This window comes from Leptonychotes weddellii, chromosome 6 (assembly GCF_054177405.1).
Source record: "Leptonychotes weddellii isolate Sample4059 chromosome 6, ASM5417740v2, whole genome shotgun sequence".
Classification (NCBI taxonomy): Eukaryota; Metazoa; Chordata; class Mammalia; order Carnivora; family Phocidae; genus Leptonychotes; species Leptonychotes weddellii.
This window is the reverse complement of record NC_138374.1, coordinates 29,294,300-29,310,017: the sequence shown is the minus strand read 5'-3', so window position 1 is coordinate 29,310,017 and position 15,718 is coordinate 29,294,300. Positions and strand designations below refer to the sequence as shown.

The following is a 15,718-nucleotide window of genomic DNA, read 5'->3' as shown; positions in this document are numbered from 1 at the left end:
TGCTGGGCCCACTCCTTACTCCTGTGACTCATTGTGCTCAGGGCCCGGATCCAGGCCTGCCTCCTCAGCCGAGTCTTCCCCAAGGGCCCCGGCCTTCTTGGGTCACTTTCTATTTTCGACTCCAAGGGGTATTTGTTGTCTGCTTGGGAGCTGATTGTGGTATTTGCCATACAGCTTCCGGCAGGACTTTGTTTATTGCCTTTTCAGGCAAGCTATGCCAGAATTCCCCATTCTGAGGGCAGGGCGGGCAGGGTGGCTTGCCGGACCATGTAAGGCTCTGGATGAGAGGGAGAGTTGGGAGCCGGCCTGAGAACATGTTCCACACGACACCATGATTCTTGTGCTCATAAAACATCCTCAGAGGATAAGCAGCAGCATGTCAGTGAGCGCTTCTCTCTTTGCAAGGGCCCCCACGAGACAAGAAAGCTTTCAACTGCAGACTGTTGGGCACCAGGGACCCTAAAACAGGAGTTGGAGGGAGGGAGGGAGGGAGGGTCTTCCGAAGTGAACTAAGGATATCGGGACTGGGGCCACGGCCGTCCGAGTGGCGGCTCGCTCATGCTGTCCATACCCGCTGACCTCACTCCGTCACCATGCTCTCGGTCCTTACGTTCCTGGGGCCCAATCTCCTGTTTTCCTCTCCTCTCGGTCTGGGTCCGTCCCGTGGGATCTGCCTGTGCTGCCTCCATGGACACACACGGCAGACAGATGCTCTCCCCAACCAGCATTCCGGGAAGAGCCAGTGTGTCAAAGCGGGTGTGCGGGCCACAGGGAGGGCGGAGGAAGAAGAGGGCCAGGGCAAGCGAGGGTGCGGACTTTAACCACGCACACAGGCTTTTCATAAGAACTTTATTTCTCAAAAAGGGGGAAGAATCCAAAGTATTAAAATAACCCTCTAATTTTTGTTTTGGAAGAAAAGGGTAGGATGACAAAATAATTTATATAAAAATTTCAAGCATAATTGCTGTAGATACTTCATCCTGGGACTCGCAGCTCCAGGTTCCAACTGCATCCCGGGTCATGCCGAATCTTCTGGGTCTGGAGAGGCACGAGCATCTGAAATGCTGCTTTATCTTTACTCCACAATAAATATAAAAGGTCAATCTTCCCAGTGGGAATGATTCAGTCCATTTTTGTGACTGTTTCTGATGAGAATGCTAAAAAGAAGAGCTGCCCCTCTTCTAAATTCCAAACCTTTCCTTTTTGAAGATGAGTGTGAGCAAAAAGAGATGAAATGTGGAAAGACAGATTAGGTGTGATGGGCCCTAGTGCCAACCAAACGTCAGGGGAGACGTTACCTCACTGAGGTGATAAAAAGGTAAAAGCGTCCATGATTTTCCCATTGGCTTTTTTGTGGGGAAGCTGCACCTTTCTGTTTCTATCATGAGGGGAACTGGACTGTGTGAAGCGAAGTCCCTAACTGCAGCAATTAAGCAAAGTCCCCATTCATAGCGATTATTTTCTAACAATGAAAGAGAAGCGTGAATTGGAATATGCACATTAGCCAAGACTGGTGTAGCCAAATGGAGCCCAGAAGCATCTCGGTGCACTTTCCAACAGGCAGACCCTTCCAGAAGTGGGAGATGAGACCTGGCTCATCCCCTGAGATTCTTAAGACAAGTTTAACTGTGAAGACCTCTTGAATCTTTCCCTGCTCTTCTTGGAATGCTTTCAGTTGGTATTTCTCTGAGGCACAGGGAGGTTCTCGTGAAGGTATTTTAAACTGCCATGCTCTGAGAAATCTGAGACCACGTGGTCCTGCCCTCGCAGCAGCCACTTAGTAGTGAGCAGTCCCTCAAGTCCTACCGGTCCCCGTGCGTGGATCCTCGATGTGCTGATGCCCACTTCGGCTCCTAAGAAAAAGCATGGATGATGATGCGGGTTTTCCCAGCCCTGCTTCCTGTCCACCCACCAGACCCACAGCTCTTCCTTCTCCCCACGTGGCACCCTCTCATCCTGCCCACTCCTGCTCCATCCTCCCCAGATCAGCTTGGGTTCCACGGTCCCCATCAATGTGTCCTCCGGTCGCTATGAATCATGACAAGCCCCCTTCTTCTAATGAAGCACGATGTGTGGGCTCTCCTCTGCACTCTTATCCCAAATGCATTTTGATAATGCTAGGAGTGCTGGCTGATATCTGCTTAGTGTCTAGACTGTGTATCATAATTTGACATTCAGGCATTTTTTTGAGGTATATAACAATGTTTAGTATTGAGGTTCATCTCCTCAAATATTCTCTAAGTCCCAGAATGGAAGGGCTGGGACATGTTCTCAGTATCCTCCAGAATTCTTAGCACAGAGGCACTCACTAGACAGTTACTGAATACATGAAAAGGGGTCAGTTCATTTTCCTTCCCTCTTGCTCTAAGCTTAGACTTGGGGCGTTAGGGGTTTTCCTGGGTCTGTCTGGATGTTCTGCATGGTATATAGTGGAGGCAGGGTTCCCTTGTCTGTCACAACTTTACTAAGCATGTACTATGTAAGAGGCACCACGCTGGGCCCTGGGGAGGCAGTGGTGAATAACCTATGCAAGGTCGTGTTTTCTTGGACCTCATACTTCTGTGGGCAAGGCAGTCAAAGAACAGTTCAGCAAATAATTTCATGTGGTGATGGGAGTGCAGGGAAGGGTGCTGGGACAGACTGCGTGGGTCGGGGGGACACCCCACTGGTAGAGTGGTTAGGGAGAGCCTCCCTGAGGAAGGGCCTTTCCTCTGAACCCTGAACAATGACAAGGATCCGGCCAGTGGAGGGGCAGGTGGAGAGACGCTGCAGGCAGAGACCAGCAGGGCAGAGGCCCAAGTGGGGCCATGCTGGATAGTAGTGGTTGGCAAGGGGAGTGTGACCACCAGATTCTAATTCTGGTTTGATAGCATAGGGACCACATGACTTTGGGCACATGGCCAAACCATCTCCCGTGCTTCAGTTCATGTGGAAAATGAGGAAAAGAACAGAACCCATCATGTAGAACTAAGTGAGACAATGCATGTGATACACTTAGCACAGTGCTGGGAATATGTAAGTGCTCAATAAACACCATCTGTCACTGTTATTAATGCACTTCATAGGAATTTAACTCAGCCAGAGTTTGAGCATTTGCTCTGAGCACGTGATGCAAAGACAATGGAGTGGTCTTTTGCTCTTCCCCCATCCTGGACTTTTGCTTGAAAGCTAGGTAACTCAGCCCTTAAAAGTACGCTGCTATTTCTTCTTCAACAACATGAAAGACAAAAATCAATGCAAGGGATGTGACAATTAAATCAAAACCCCAACATAACAAACAGGTAACCAACAGTAAAGAGTCTAATGACCAAGAATAACTGAGTAAAATTCTCTTTAACAACCTTTACTAATTCAGTGAGAACTATTCTCTAGGCAGATCTATTCAAAAGTTCAGAGTTTTAAAATGTCTTAAGTGGTTGAAAGAATTCTCAGATGTGTCATAAATACCTATTGGTGCTCTTTATAATGGTACCCCTGAAAACGAGGGACTGTCTGAAAAATCTCCACACTGGGGAATAGAGATTTTCTTTCTTTCTTTTTTTTAAGATTTTACTTTTAAGTAAGCTCTACACCCAACATGGGGCTCAAACTGACAACCCTGAGATCAAGAGTTGTATGCTCCACCTGAGCTAGCCAGGTGCCCCTGGAGATTGTATTTCTAATGATGGAAGGGGAGAAGGGAGGTCTTTCTTTTTTTTAAGGGTGCTTTTCTGAAGCTTTTTATTTCAAAGGTGTGCTTTAGAAATAAACCTTGCACCTCTGGGCTTACCTGTTTGTTTTTGATGCTGCCTATTTAAGCCCAGCATACGTATTAAAACCTTCTTTTGTCCTGTCCTCATGGGGAATCCCTCCTCTCAGGCAACCTGGCTTTCTCTTTGAAGAAGTGAGTCTGCAACAGCTCCCGAGGGACCTCAGCACGCACGCCTGTCACGACCTGTGCAGTAGACATGCTGTGCTCTGCCCGTCCTGTAGTGGGAGCAACCCAGGCTCTGGCCCTGTGTAAGTGTGGGTCTGAGAGACAGCTGGGGGGCTTTGGGCAAATTACTTCACTTCTCTGAATCTCAAAGATCTATGGAAAAAAAACAACAAGCACCTACCTTCTTAATACACAAAATGCTTAGAGCACAGGACTTCTCCCTGCCCAAGGTTGCTCTGAGGATTCTCTCTCATCAACTACCCTCCCACAACTCTTCTATCTTAATCAAGCATGTAACTTCATGTGTCTCCTCCACCCTCACCATGCTCCTTGGACCACACAGTGATTCACAAAGGGACCTCTTTTTCTCCTGACCAGAATCTTTCTTACCCAGTCCGAAGCGGTAGCCATCAGAGAAGCGGGTGCTGGCGTTCCAGAACACACAGGCACTATCTACGTGCTGGAGAAAGAACTCTGCTGCTTTCTCTGCAGCATAAAGAGAAGACACTGAGTTAGGGCGACCCAGGGAAAATATCCCTCCTTCCAGTCACACACTGGTGGCTGACCAGGGCTGAGCCCAGGCCCCTGAAGAGCTTCCCTACATATTAAACATGCAGACTTGTGAAAAATCTGAAGAGGAAGAAGGCTAACCAGCTTCCTCAGTCCCTGTTATGGAAAGAGTAGTTGCCTGGGAAAGACTGGGTTGGAATCCAAATCTCCCCCTGTAGACATACCCTTGATGCTGCAATGGCCTGACTATATTATCTCTTTATAAGGCTCCAGAACCAGAATGCCTAAGTCTGAACTCCAATTCCATACCCACTAGCTAGGTGACCTTGGGCAGGTTTATGAACCTCTCTGTGCTTGAGCAAAATGGGGACTGACAATATTACCTAGTTCACAGGGTTGTGTGGAGGATAAAAGGACTTGACATCCATAGAGCACTCACCCCAGAGCCTAGCACACGTAAGTGCTCAGTAAACGTTAGCTATTATTATTGGTGGTGTTGTGATTCCCCGATAAACCGTCTGCAGATCCCTTGAGGGGCCATGCTGGCTGCCTGTCCTGCTGGGCCTCCAGTGCCTGACAGCTCGGTGGCTTATCGGTACATATCTGTGCGGTGAATAAATGTGTGTGGAGAGCTGCTTCTGCCCTCAACCTCCTGAGCCTGGGTTTCCTCAGCTGTAAATGGGTTTATTCCAATAGCCTGGAGGGACTGTTGTCCGGATTAAATGGTAATCCCTGTGGCACAGAGTGAGTCATCTCCAGAGTGTAGCTAACCATCTCTTCCCTGCCTCCTCCCCCGGGGCCGCAGTGACAGTACAATGAGGCAGCAGATGGGAGAGCACTCAGTGAACCCACAAACACAACCGATGCCAGGCATTACCATTAGCCCATTCGGACTATGTTTTCCTGCAGCCAGAGGGGCTGAGAGGAGCAGGACCCCATGGAGACCAGGGTGGAAAAGGGCAGGTGCCGTAGGCCTGAGGCACGTGCGCACTGACCATTTTCCGTGACGATGACATCTGTGTGCGAGCTGCCATACTTGTGGATGTGGTCGATGGCCTCCTGGACGCTGTCCACCACTTCAATGCACAATTCCAGGTCCCCATACTCCGTTCGGAGGGACTTCACTTCAGAGGGGCTGAAGGTCAGGTAGGAGGCGAACTTGGGGCCTGCGTGAATTTTCACCTGGAACAGAGGAAGTCGAGCGGTGACAATATAAACCCGGCAGCAGGAAGCCAGCTCGCACTTCTTCCTCTAGGACCAAACAGCCGGATGAGCCTGAAGGTGAGGAGCCTGTGGCTGCTGCAGCACGGACGATTAAACCAGCCCTGCCTTCCTTTCAGAAGCAGCCCACGACCCTCCAGGATGCTCTGCTTTTGAAAACGCCGACTGGCCACTTGCCGGCCAGGGGCCCTCAGTAAAACTTGAGCAGGGATTTAAGCAGGAAGCCTCTGAATGTTAAGAATGTGCAAGGCATTTAACAGGCTATCGACATAAGCCCTTGACTGCTGGCATCTTGCTGAAATGAACACTTGACTACATAAATCCCATCCCCTGCAGAGGGGACCCAGACATGGACTCACATGGAAAGGGGGAGATGGCTCATATATATTTCTACTCCCTTCCCTCCAGAGAAGTCCTAGGTGTGCTTCAGAGGAAAAGAGTATTTAGCTGGTAGCCACCTCAACCTGCGGTTACCTGTCAGACTTCCAACTTTTGTCAGTCAGGCCCCACCTCGAGGCTCAGCTCAGCAAGAGACTCTGGGGCTAATCGTGCTCCTGGCTGGAGGAATTTAAGTTATAACAAGCAGTGTTTGTCCTGTTCTTGTTGTTCCCGAGGCCCTTTTACCTGGGACCCCGCTTCCTCCAGGCCTGGGGTCCAACCATGCTCCTCAGGGACAGGAAACCCATCCCTGAGCCCTGCTCTGGGCAAGTCACTCTGCTGATTTACTTCCTGCAACACAAAAGTGTTACATGAAGTACACATATTGACTGATTTTGATTTAAAGAATTTCAAGGCAATCTTGATGATAACTAAGGATATCATGGGTTTGTCTGAATCAGGACTGGGAGGTTTATTTCTGGCTGCTAAAGGAAAATTTTCCTCCTGTCTAGTCCAGTCCAGTGTGGTGTTTGGCATACATAGGTGGCCATCAAATAGGCCAACAGTGTCAAGGAAGGCCCTAAACATGAGTGATCATGTGAGCGAACTCCATTTTAATTTGTGGGGTGCATTTTCATTTTCAAAACAATCCTTTCAGGTTCTCATTGGGACCGTGCCCACCCATCTATAAGCTGAACTGAGCCTTCCTTTCCAGCTAAAGGATGAAAGCAAAAAGATACACACAGGATCAAAGCAACCAAGGCCAGCAGTCACTTTCTCTAAATGCTGTGCTTGTTTATGTAATTATGAAAGGGTGCCATGACATCAGATGTTAAAGTTTACAATGTGTTCTGCCAGAAAACTTAAGATTGTCCATTTTTGCCTGGAGAGCCTCTATTCTTTTGCAATTAGTAATTTAAGATGGAACATACATTTGTCTGAAACTTACCGGCACTGGTTTTTACAACCTCAACAAAATGGTAATAAAATAATCCAGAGAAAACATTATACAAATTGTTGACTCCCAAATATCATTGTATGAAGTACATTAATATCGGTAATTGAAGACACTGGTGGAGGGTTGGACACATATAAATCTCTGTTTGAAAACATTTCTGCACAATTTTTTCAAATCAAATCCAAACAGGAATGTGTGCTCAGAAACAAACTTTAAACTATGCTGCCTGAATAAGAGGTTCCCAGAAACAGGACTGCCACGTCTTATCTTTGACCTCTCTTAGCACTTACCACATTCTACTTTGTAATACAGCTATCTGAGTATGTGACAAGGCAAGGATGTCTCTTACTCTCCGTGTACTTAGCACAAAACTCTGTACACAGTAAATGCTCAAAAATACTGCTTCTTAAATTGCCTTAAATGGTATGGCACTTGCTCCTGGTCTAATCCCGCAGGCTTCTAAATCTCAAAATGGAAGACAGGAAGTGACGTAGGAGTCCTGGAACTTGTCATACCTGTTCCACTCTCAGCATGTCAATGATCTGGTCAAATAATGGAGTTCTCAGCAGATCTCGGTGGATTAACAGAGTCTCCAAAGCATTACAGGCAGCTGGATATTCACATTTAGAGTCTCGGACTGAAAGAAGGAAGACAAAGAACTGTTTCTAGTAACATGCTCCCGAGCCACACAGGATCTGATAAATATCTTGCCTGCACACAGCAGGGGCCCCATCTGGCTCACCCAGTCTGGTGACTTTATCGACGCTGGCCTCTGAATCCACATACATGTGGCAGATCCCCTCACTGTGCCCCATCACTGGGATTCCCTTAGCAGCTTTCTGGATATCTCTGACCAGCTGGGAAGAGCCACGTGGAATGATCAGATCTATCATTTTGTCTAGGCGACAAAGATCTTCCACTTCTTCTCTGGTATTCACCTGAAGAGGTACAGAATAAAAACAAAAATGACATGTGACCTCACAAAATACAAAGTAGCAGCACCTGCAAGTGCTACTGACCACTTCTACCCTGGGATGAAACACTTGTGTCAGGACACTAGGGTGATGGCCTTTTTCCCTCCTCTTGATTTTTAATTTCACCCATATGGTCACGTTACTTACAAAAGAAATACAAATACATACGTACGAGAATTTTCATAGCAACTTTATTCTGTGTAGCCCCGAACCAGAAACAACCCAAAAGTTGGCCAACAGAAGAAAGGATGAAGTGTAGCATATACATATAAATGGAATATCACATGGTTATAAAAAAGAGAAAAACGACGGCTGGAGGTAAGTAACATCATGGATGACCTTCACAGACATAAAGATGAACAAAAAAAATACAACACAAAAGAGTGGGGGTGCCTGGGTGGCTCAGTCGGTTAAGCACCTACCTTCAGCTCAGGTCATGATCTCAGGGATCGAGGCCCTGCATCGGGCTCCCTGCTCAGCAGGGAACCTGCTTCTCCCTCTTCCTCTGCCCCTCCCCCCCTGCTGTCTATTTCTCTAATAAATAAATAATAAAAAAAACCCTAACAACACAAATGAGTGTATTTTGTATGATTCCATTTATAATGAAGTTCAAGAATAAGCTAAACAGATTGAATGTGAAAGAAGTAAAGAAGTGGCTATGAGGAAGCATACTGATTAGGAAGGGCACAGGGACCTTCTGGGGTGCTGCAAACGTTCTACAGCTGGATATGGCTGGTGATTACGTATGTGTGTACGTGGATCCATGGAAAAAGTCATAGAGTTGTTCACAAAAGATCTGCATACTTTACTGTATGGATGTGATACAGCAGTAGGAAGAGGGCTGGAAGGAGACCTATCTAATTAAGCTAGGATGTGGTAGAGCTGGGATTTGAATCCCTAAAATCTGTGCCCTTTCCACCCCTAACATTGCCATAAGAAAAAATCCAATTCTTGTCAGTGAGCATATAATGCAGTGGGTTTATACACACTGTCCCAGCAGCCAGCAGAATCCTGCCATGTTGGAGTAAGTGGGCCTCAATGCAAAAAGAGAAGGCTCTGGAGTTAGCTGAGGTTCAAATCTATACTCTAACACACACAGAGTGTGGGATTTTAGGTGAGTGACTTTTAGCACTGAGCCTGTTTTTCCCCTAATACTAACGGTATCTTCCCGCTATGGTTGTTTTGAGGACTGAATGAGGCAATAGATGGAAGCTGCCTTGCCTACAGCAGGTGCTCAGTAACCTCTGGCTATTATGGTCTAGTTTAATGACTCCACTTGCTGGTTGAGGAGAGTGAGACGATTGAGCACAATAACAATAGTGATAATAGCATGACCTCATACTCACATGCTGCATAATGGCTTCATGTGTTTCATCTGCCTTGCCCTAAATCACTCTGCCAGTGAGCAGAGCCCTGACCTCATACTCTAGATGGGTATGCCCCAAGAATGAAGAGCTAACAGGCATTCTTGTAAATCACAGTGCCAGGACACAGCTGTATGCGAGCGGCCTTTCCAAGCCAGGGAAGGCCCACCTGGGCAAAGGAAGCCTCTGGCATCATCCAATGTCAGCAGGTGCACAGGACCTGCCGCTCTACAAGTCAAGCTTGCTTGTACAAGTGGCTTGGACTTAGGTGACCTAAGCTTTGCTTCAAACACCCGAACACCTGACCTGGCATTCTGGGCCTGATGCGGCTCATTCCCAAGGACCTACCAGCTGTATGGCCTCTTTGACTCCGTGGATTGATAGGGCCTCTTGGGCCAAAAGGTGAAGAATTCGATTGCTGTGTGTGGCCTCCTTCCCTCCTTTGAGTAGCAAGCCGTTACCACTTGCAATAGCCAAGGCTGCCACCTGCAGATCAAAGAGGGGAGCAGTTAGCCAAAGGGAAAAAGCAATCACTGGAACAGTTAACACTCACTGAGCACGCCTCCTATGCCAAGCACTGTGCTCATCACTTATAAGGCCTAATCCGTTTAATCCTCCAACACTCCAGTGAATTAAATACTTGTTTCATCCCCTGCTTTGCAGATAAGGACACTGAAGCCCAGAGAAGTTGGTGACTCCCCAAAGACACATAGCTTATAATTGGCAGGGCTAGAAGCCTTGACTCCAGAGCCAAAGCACCCGATCTCAGGAACTAAACTGTACGGCTTGCTCAGCACCATTAGCAAAGTAACCTAAGTGGCCGGCGTCACATGGCCCTGTCCCCACTCTGGCCATGGTGGAGGACAGGCAGCTCGGCTGCCTCTGGCTGAAGCTGGGTGGCATCTCCAACTGTGAAATGTACACCTACTCTGGCCCTGTCACTGTTCTGAGAGTTCTAAATGCCTGGTGCTGAGAACCTGGAGAAGACCAGAGCTCCTGCCAGCCCCCAGACAAGCTGTGGCAGAGACTGCTGGGAAAGGAGCACAAACAGGGCGCATAAGATGAGCATGGGAGTCTGACACGCTCTAAAACCAGCTTGTTCATCAAGGACTCTCATACCACCGAGATACTCCAGTGAAAAGCAGGCCACCCAGGAGGAGGGTTAGCTATCCTCTTAGAGCAAAGAGCTAATGACTTGATCATCCAAGGCCTGAAGCTTAACTTTCTGAATGTTTTTGGGATGAATAAAAATCTTCCCATTTTTATAATGTAATAAAAGAAACTACTAAAAACCTTGCCTGAACATGTTAATCTCGATTAGTTCTTAATCCTTTTTTGTTCTTGTTGCTCATGGACCCCTTATAAAATTAATGTAAACCTTCTCTATTTAAATGCACTAGCACACCAGGCTGCATACAACTTTTCGAATACATGGATTCTGTGATGCCATCCAGAGATAAGATCCCAGGGGAGGAACCTCAGCTGTAGCTGGCTAAAGAAGAATCTTTCTCCATGTGAAGTATCAGCTAGTATGGATGAAAAGGAGCAGAGAAATGTCATGGACCCATTCCTACTAGCAGATTAGGGTTCTACAGTTTCCACTGGAGTGTCTCTGCAAACAGGAGTGTGGGCAATGGGGGCAGTGTGCCAGCACCAAGCAGGGCTTGAGGACAGACCCGATGGTATGGGAGTCCTTGATGAACAAGCTGGTTTTAGGTTACGTCAGGGAGTATTCACCAGAAAGCATGTCAGACTCCCATGCTCACCCTGTGCCCTACAGTAAAGAGGTGCTGGTTTTTTGTCTGTTGTTTTTAAGTAGAACTTCGGAGACTTTGAGGCTAGTGCAAAGAAAGAGCTGTATCATCCTGCTGGTCAGTATGGTGGGAAAATGGTCCCAGATTTCTGGAAGAGTGGGTAACCAATGGGACAACCCTCTAATGCCACCTTGTAAATCAAGGCATGGCTGCTTCAAAAAATCTTTTAACACATGGTTTCTCAATATCAGACAGTGATATGTCAAATTCCTTAAAGAGGGTTGCATTCTAGTTTGCATGAACTACTGAAAGTTCTTTTTCCTGATTTACCTACAGGAGACCATCTGTGACACTAACAATAAAGGGTCTTTTTCACATGGGCAAAACTGGCTACTAGATGAATTACCTTGCAGGAAGTTAGAAGTGGTCAGAGAACAAAGTGCCCCAGTGAGCTAAGACATGGAAAAGTGCTCCTGCATTGTGCTATGTAAGTTTCATCTGGGCTCCAGTCCCAGCTCCACTCTTTACAAGTGATAGGAATAGTAACTTCTATAAGCTTCAGTTTCTTCAACTGTAAAATGTACATATGAATACCTACTTTGGAATCACTGGAAGAATCAGTAACATAAATGACTTTAAGAACAACCTGAAAAGTCTCAAAAATTATCTTTGGGGGAGGAAAAAAGGTAAGACTTTCTCACCAAAAAAAGAGAAAAAAGGAAACTTTCTTTGGGAGACTTATGTCGAATCCTGAAAACATACTCTTCTCCTACCCCAATGGCAGGCACATACCTGGGGCAGACAGTCAGGACGGGACTCAAAGATGACCAGCAGGACTCCAATCGGGACAGTCACTTGTTCTAGTTCCAAGTTTTTGGCAATTCGGGTTCGGCGCAAAACACGCCCCACGCTATCCTGTGAGGAGGCTGCAATCTGTCGCAGACCGATGGCCAGGCTGTTCAATTTGGATGTGGAGAGGCTCAGGCGTTTCAGCAGAGGGGCTGCGAGTCTCCCTGAAGAGGTGTGAAGAACACAAGATAAAGGAGCAGCTCTGGGCAGGCTGCAGCTGCTTTACTAAACACACGACACTGTGTTAGGAACAGACATGAACTTAGGGGGTCTCGAGAAGACAACGACATGTCACTTATACAGCTTCTCTAGGGGCCTTTTGGTAGGGTAGCTCATCATGTAAAGGCACGTACACCAATACCCATTGTGCCGGCAATTTCAGTTCCCGAAATCTGTCATGTGCACAAGCAAACTTGCACGTAATGAGGATACTTGTCACAGCATTTTTACAATAGAATCAAATTCAACTTAAAAATTTAGACAATGAGCTACAATGCAGTTATTACAAATAATAGATCTATACGTACTGATATGGAAAGCTGTCCAGGATATAGTTTGTGAAAAGGGCAAAACTACCAAAAAAACATGCATGGTAAGATCCTGTTTATCAAATTTTGCATATATGCATGTGCACACGGAGATATCTGCTGATGATCTCTATCTTTCTGCACTATTTTAATTTTTTGTAATGACTGACTTATTTTAATAATCAGAAGCAATAAAGATGTTTTCTTTTGAAATAAAAACTTAAATAGAATTATTATAATTTCACATATGGCATATTCTTTAAATTTAAATACAACCATTCGCATGGTGTGATTCTCTCTACACACACACACACACATATTCCTAATACACATGCATACACACCAGGAAAATCACCTGGAAACACATACCACAAATCATTACTATCGTTAATGTTGAGATGAGATGATAAAAAATTTCCCCCCTTTTTTTTCCTTCCCTTTCTTTTTTATAGTCACATCCACCAAGGTAAAATGATAAAAAGTTTTCCACTTAGGAGGGAAGGAACCAATATTATATTAAGAAAAAAAGTTGTATCATCATTTTACCAATTACATCAATCCATTTTCTTCACTTTTCCCTATGTGTTAACAAGTTTTAAACACAGTGTATTAAATGTTGCATTCCAATTTTCCATCTCACAATGCATGTATGTTTTCCATGTTGCCAAAATTGTTGTAATTACTGCTAAATACTCCACTGAGCTAACATAGCTTAATGCACTTAACCAAACCTATGTATTAAACACTGAGGTTTGCAGTCTTCAGGGTGATAAATAACCCTACTCCAAGAATCTTTGCATACAGAGCAGTCTTCTCTTCTTGAAATAGTTTCTTAGGTTACATTTCCTGAAATGGACTTACCTAGTCAAAGGGGACCACCATGCTCATGTATACCCAGGACTTTGTTCTTAAGCCACTGTGTGTCCTTATGAATTTCCAGAGAGACATAACTGGGATCAAAAGTCAGAGGTCTGCCAACAACTAGCTGTCTGACCTTTAGCAAAAGCTTTAACCTTAGTGGATCTTAATTCTTTTACTTTTAAACAACTGGGTAAGATTATCATCAAAGATTTCTTCCATTTCTGAAAATCTATTTTATGACTTTCCAATACGGCAAAAATTCAAAAGACCAGATGTATACTCTAAAGGAAGTTCCAAAGCAATAGCTACAAAATATTTTAAGAAATCAAAGTAATGTTGATGAACCTTGCAAGGTTTCTTTGAAGGGAACACCACTAATCTGGATGTTTAATTTAAGGCACATTTATTTAAGAGAAAAGGAAATTCAAAACCCCATAAAATCATCCCCCAATTTTTAGGGTGGAGATACAGAGAATTAGGAAGGAGAGAAAGACTGAGGGCTGACTTGACTCTCTACATATTTAGCTATCTGCAATGTGAGTTCGGCCATATCACTCACTCTACCATCTGCACCTTAGGGCATTTGTGGATGGCATCTGTTGCTAACTCTGGGCAGCCTATGCACTGATTAATTAACTACGAGATATGCTATCTTTCATCACAGGCCCCACAAACTACTTCCACAACAATTTTATATGCACAGTCCATATGGGTTTGAATCCTGGATCTGTCACTGGCCATATGGTTTTAGGCATATGACAACTTGTTTGTGCTTCAGTTTCCTCCTCTATAAAATAGGGATAATAAATAGTAACTAACTCAAAGGTCCCATGCTATAAAGATAAAATGATATCCTGTCTGTAAAGCCTTTAGCACAATGCCTGGCAACATGGAAAGGCCTCAGTAAGTGTTAGCTGCTATTAGTGGAATGTCTAAAGTGAAGCGGTCCTCAGTCTTGTTTTGTCCTGAAACTGCCACAAAATACATGGCTCATGACCTTGGGTACAGAAAAAGCCCTTTGGAGGGTATCTGGGAAAGGAGCTGGAGATGATATGTATAAACTGAAAAAGCCCAATGAATGCTAGCAAGCAACTCTTAATAAAAATGATGTATGATGTATAGTTTCTTCTATAACAATCTTGTCTTCCGGCAAACTATAAGAATTATTAGTAAAACAAAGAACAAAAACCAAAACGAAATCCTCCATAACATTGACTCCGAATCACTTGGTCTTTACCCTCTGCCTCCTCCAAGTCTTTTTTGTTGGCTAACAGGATCTCATCACGTTGGTCCGTCAACAGATCAGCCAGATGATGGATAATCTCTGCTCTCTAGGAAGAAAGGTAAAACATTAAACAAACAAGCAAACACATTAATCCAAGAAGAACGCACAGCATATTTTTAAACCTACTCCTCTGAATGAGCCAGGCCTTGCTCCTAAATTCAAGGTCACCATTGACTGAAATCTCCTTACCTCCTATCATTCATTCTCCACCTCGGCTCTCCTCATTTTTCCCTTCCTCTCTCACTACTAATCTTCCTGATGAATGACAGACACAATCTGTTCCCAAGAAAGGGGCCAGCATTTTGAATCAGCATGATATATCCATCTCCGCATACTCAAATCACTGGCTGTATAGTTATTTCCCAGGTAAGTTTTCTTTTACACAATTGTTTATTTAACGAATTCCGCCAAAGAGAGAAAACCCAGTCCTGGATGCTTGAAGAGACCCCAATCCTTACCCACCTAGATTAAGAAGTGTGGCAAATGAGTGTGATTACTGAAGGAGCAGAAGGAAGTGGTTTAAGAGACCAGCTAAGCTCTTCCTTTGCTTCCCTTTCTCTACTTGTAGTTATTTTAAATTCTCTTCTTTCTCAGGCCAAAGTGCTCCCTTGAAGAACCTAAATACACTCTCAAATCCATTCTTAACAACACAAGCCTTGAGAAGCCAATCCCCAGCTTCCACCTGACTGCCTTGCATTTCCAGACTCATCGTGTCTGCCAATTCACTGTGGGCAGGACCCTGACTAGAGAGCAGGCTCCTGAGCTTGCATCTAATAGGTAAGTTAGGTGATTCAGATGGGTTAGGACAAGCAGTTTTTCTCCATTTCCATGCCCGGGATGTGGCAGGATTAGGGAGCCTCCTTGGTCTCATCATTTCCATGATGTTTTTGATCAAAACATCATAGTGATGAAAAGCAACCTTAGGCCTCAGGCTACAAAAGACAAAAGGGAAAATAAAACTTGGAGAAAGAACAAAGGCAGAACAAATCTGAATCACACCTGTAACTAGAATAACTCTGTGGGGCCATGAGGAACGAAAGGGGAGACAGGCTTGACTGTGCACTAAACCTTACAGAACGACTCACTCTGAAAACCAACAAAACTATTAGCTAGGGTTATTA

At 45.2% G+C, this 15,718-nt stretch overlaps 1 protein-coding gene across 2 annotated transcripts in view; it reads right to left on the bottom strand.

Annotated features, from left to right (window-relative positions):
- Positions 1-832: 832 nt before the first annotated feature.
- Positions 833-15,718, bottom strand: part of ALDH18A1 (aldehyde dehydrogenase 18 family member A1) — a 38,551-nt gene continuing 23,665 nt past the window's right edge. For both annotated transcript variants that reach the window (XM_081823745.1, XM_081823744.1), the window contains exons 11-18: positions 14,550-14,643; positions 11,868-12,088; positions 9,670-9,807; positions 7,726-7,921; positions 7,499-7,620; positions 5,422-5,608; positions 4,307-4,402; positions 833-1,853 (exon numbers count right to left, since the gene is read on the bottom strand). In XM_081823745.1, the coding sequence (XP_081679871.1) occupies positions 1,672-1,853; positions 4,307-4,402; positions 5,422-5,608; positions 7,499-7,620; positions 7,726-7,921; positions 9,670-9,807; positions 11,868-12,088; positions 14,550-14,643 (1,236 nt within the window). In that variant the 3' untranslated portion in view covers positions 833-1,671. The remainder of the gene's footprint in view (positions 1,854-4,306; positions 4,403-5,421; positions 5,609-7,498; positions 7,621-7,725; positions 7,922-9,669; positions 9,808-11,867; positions 12,089-14,549; positions 14,644-15,718) is intronic.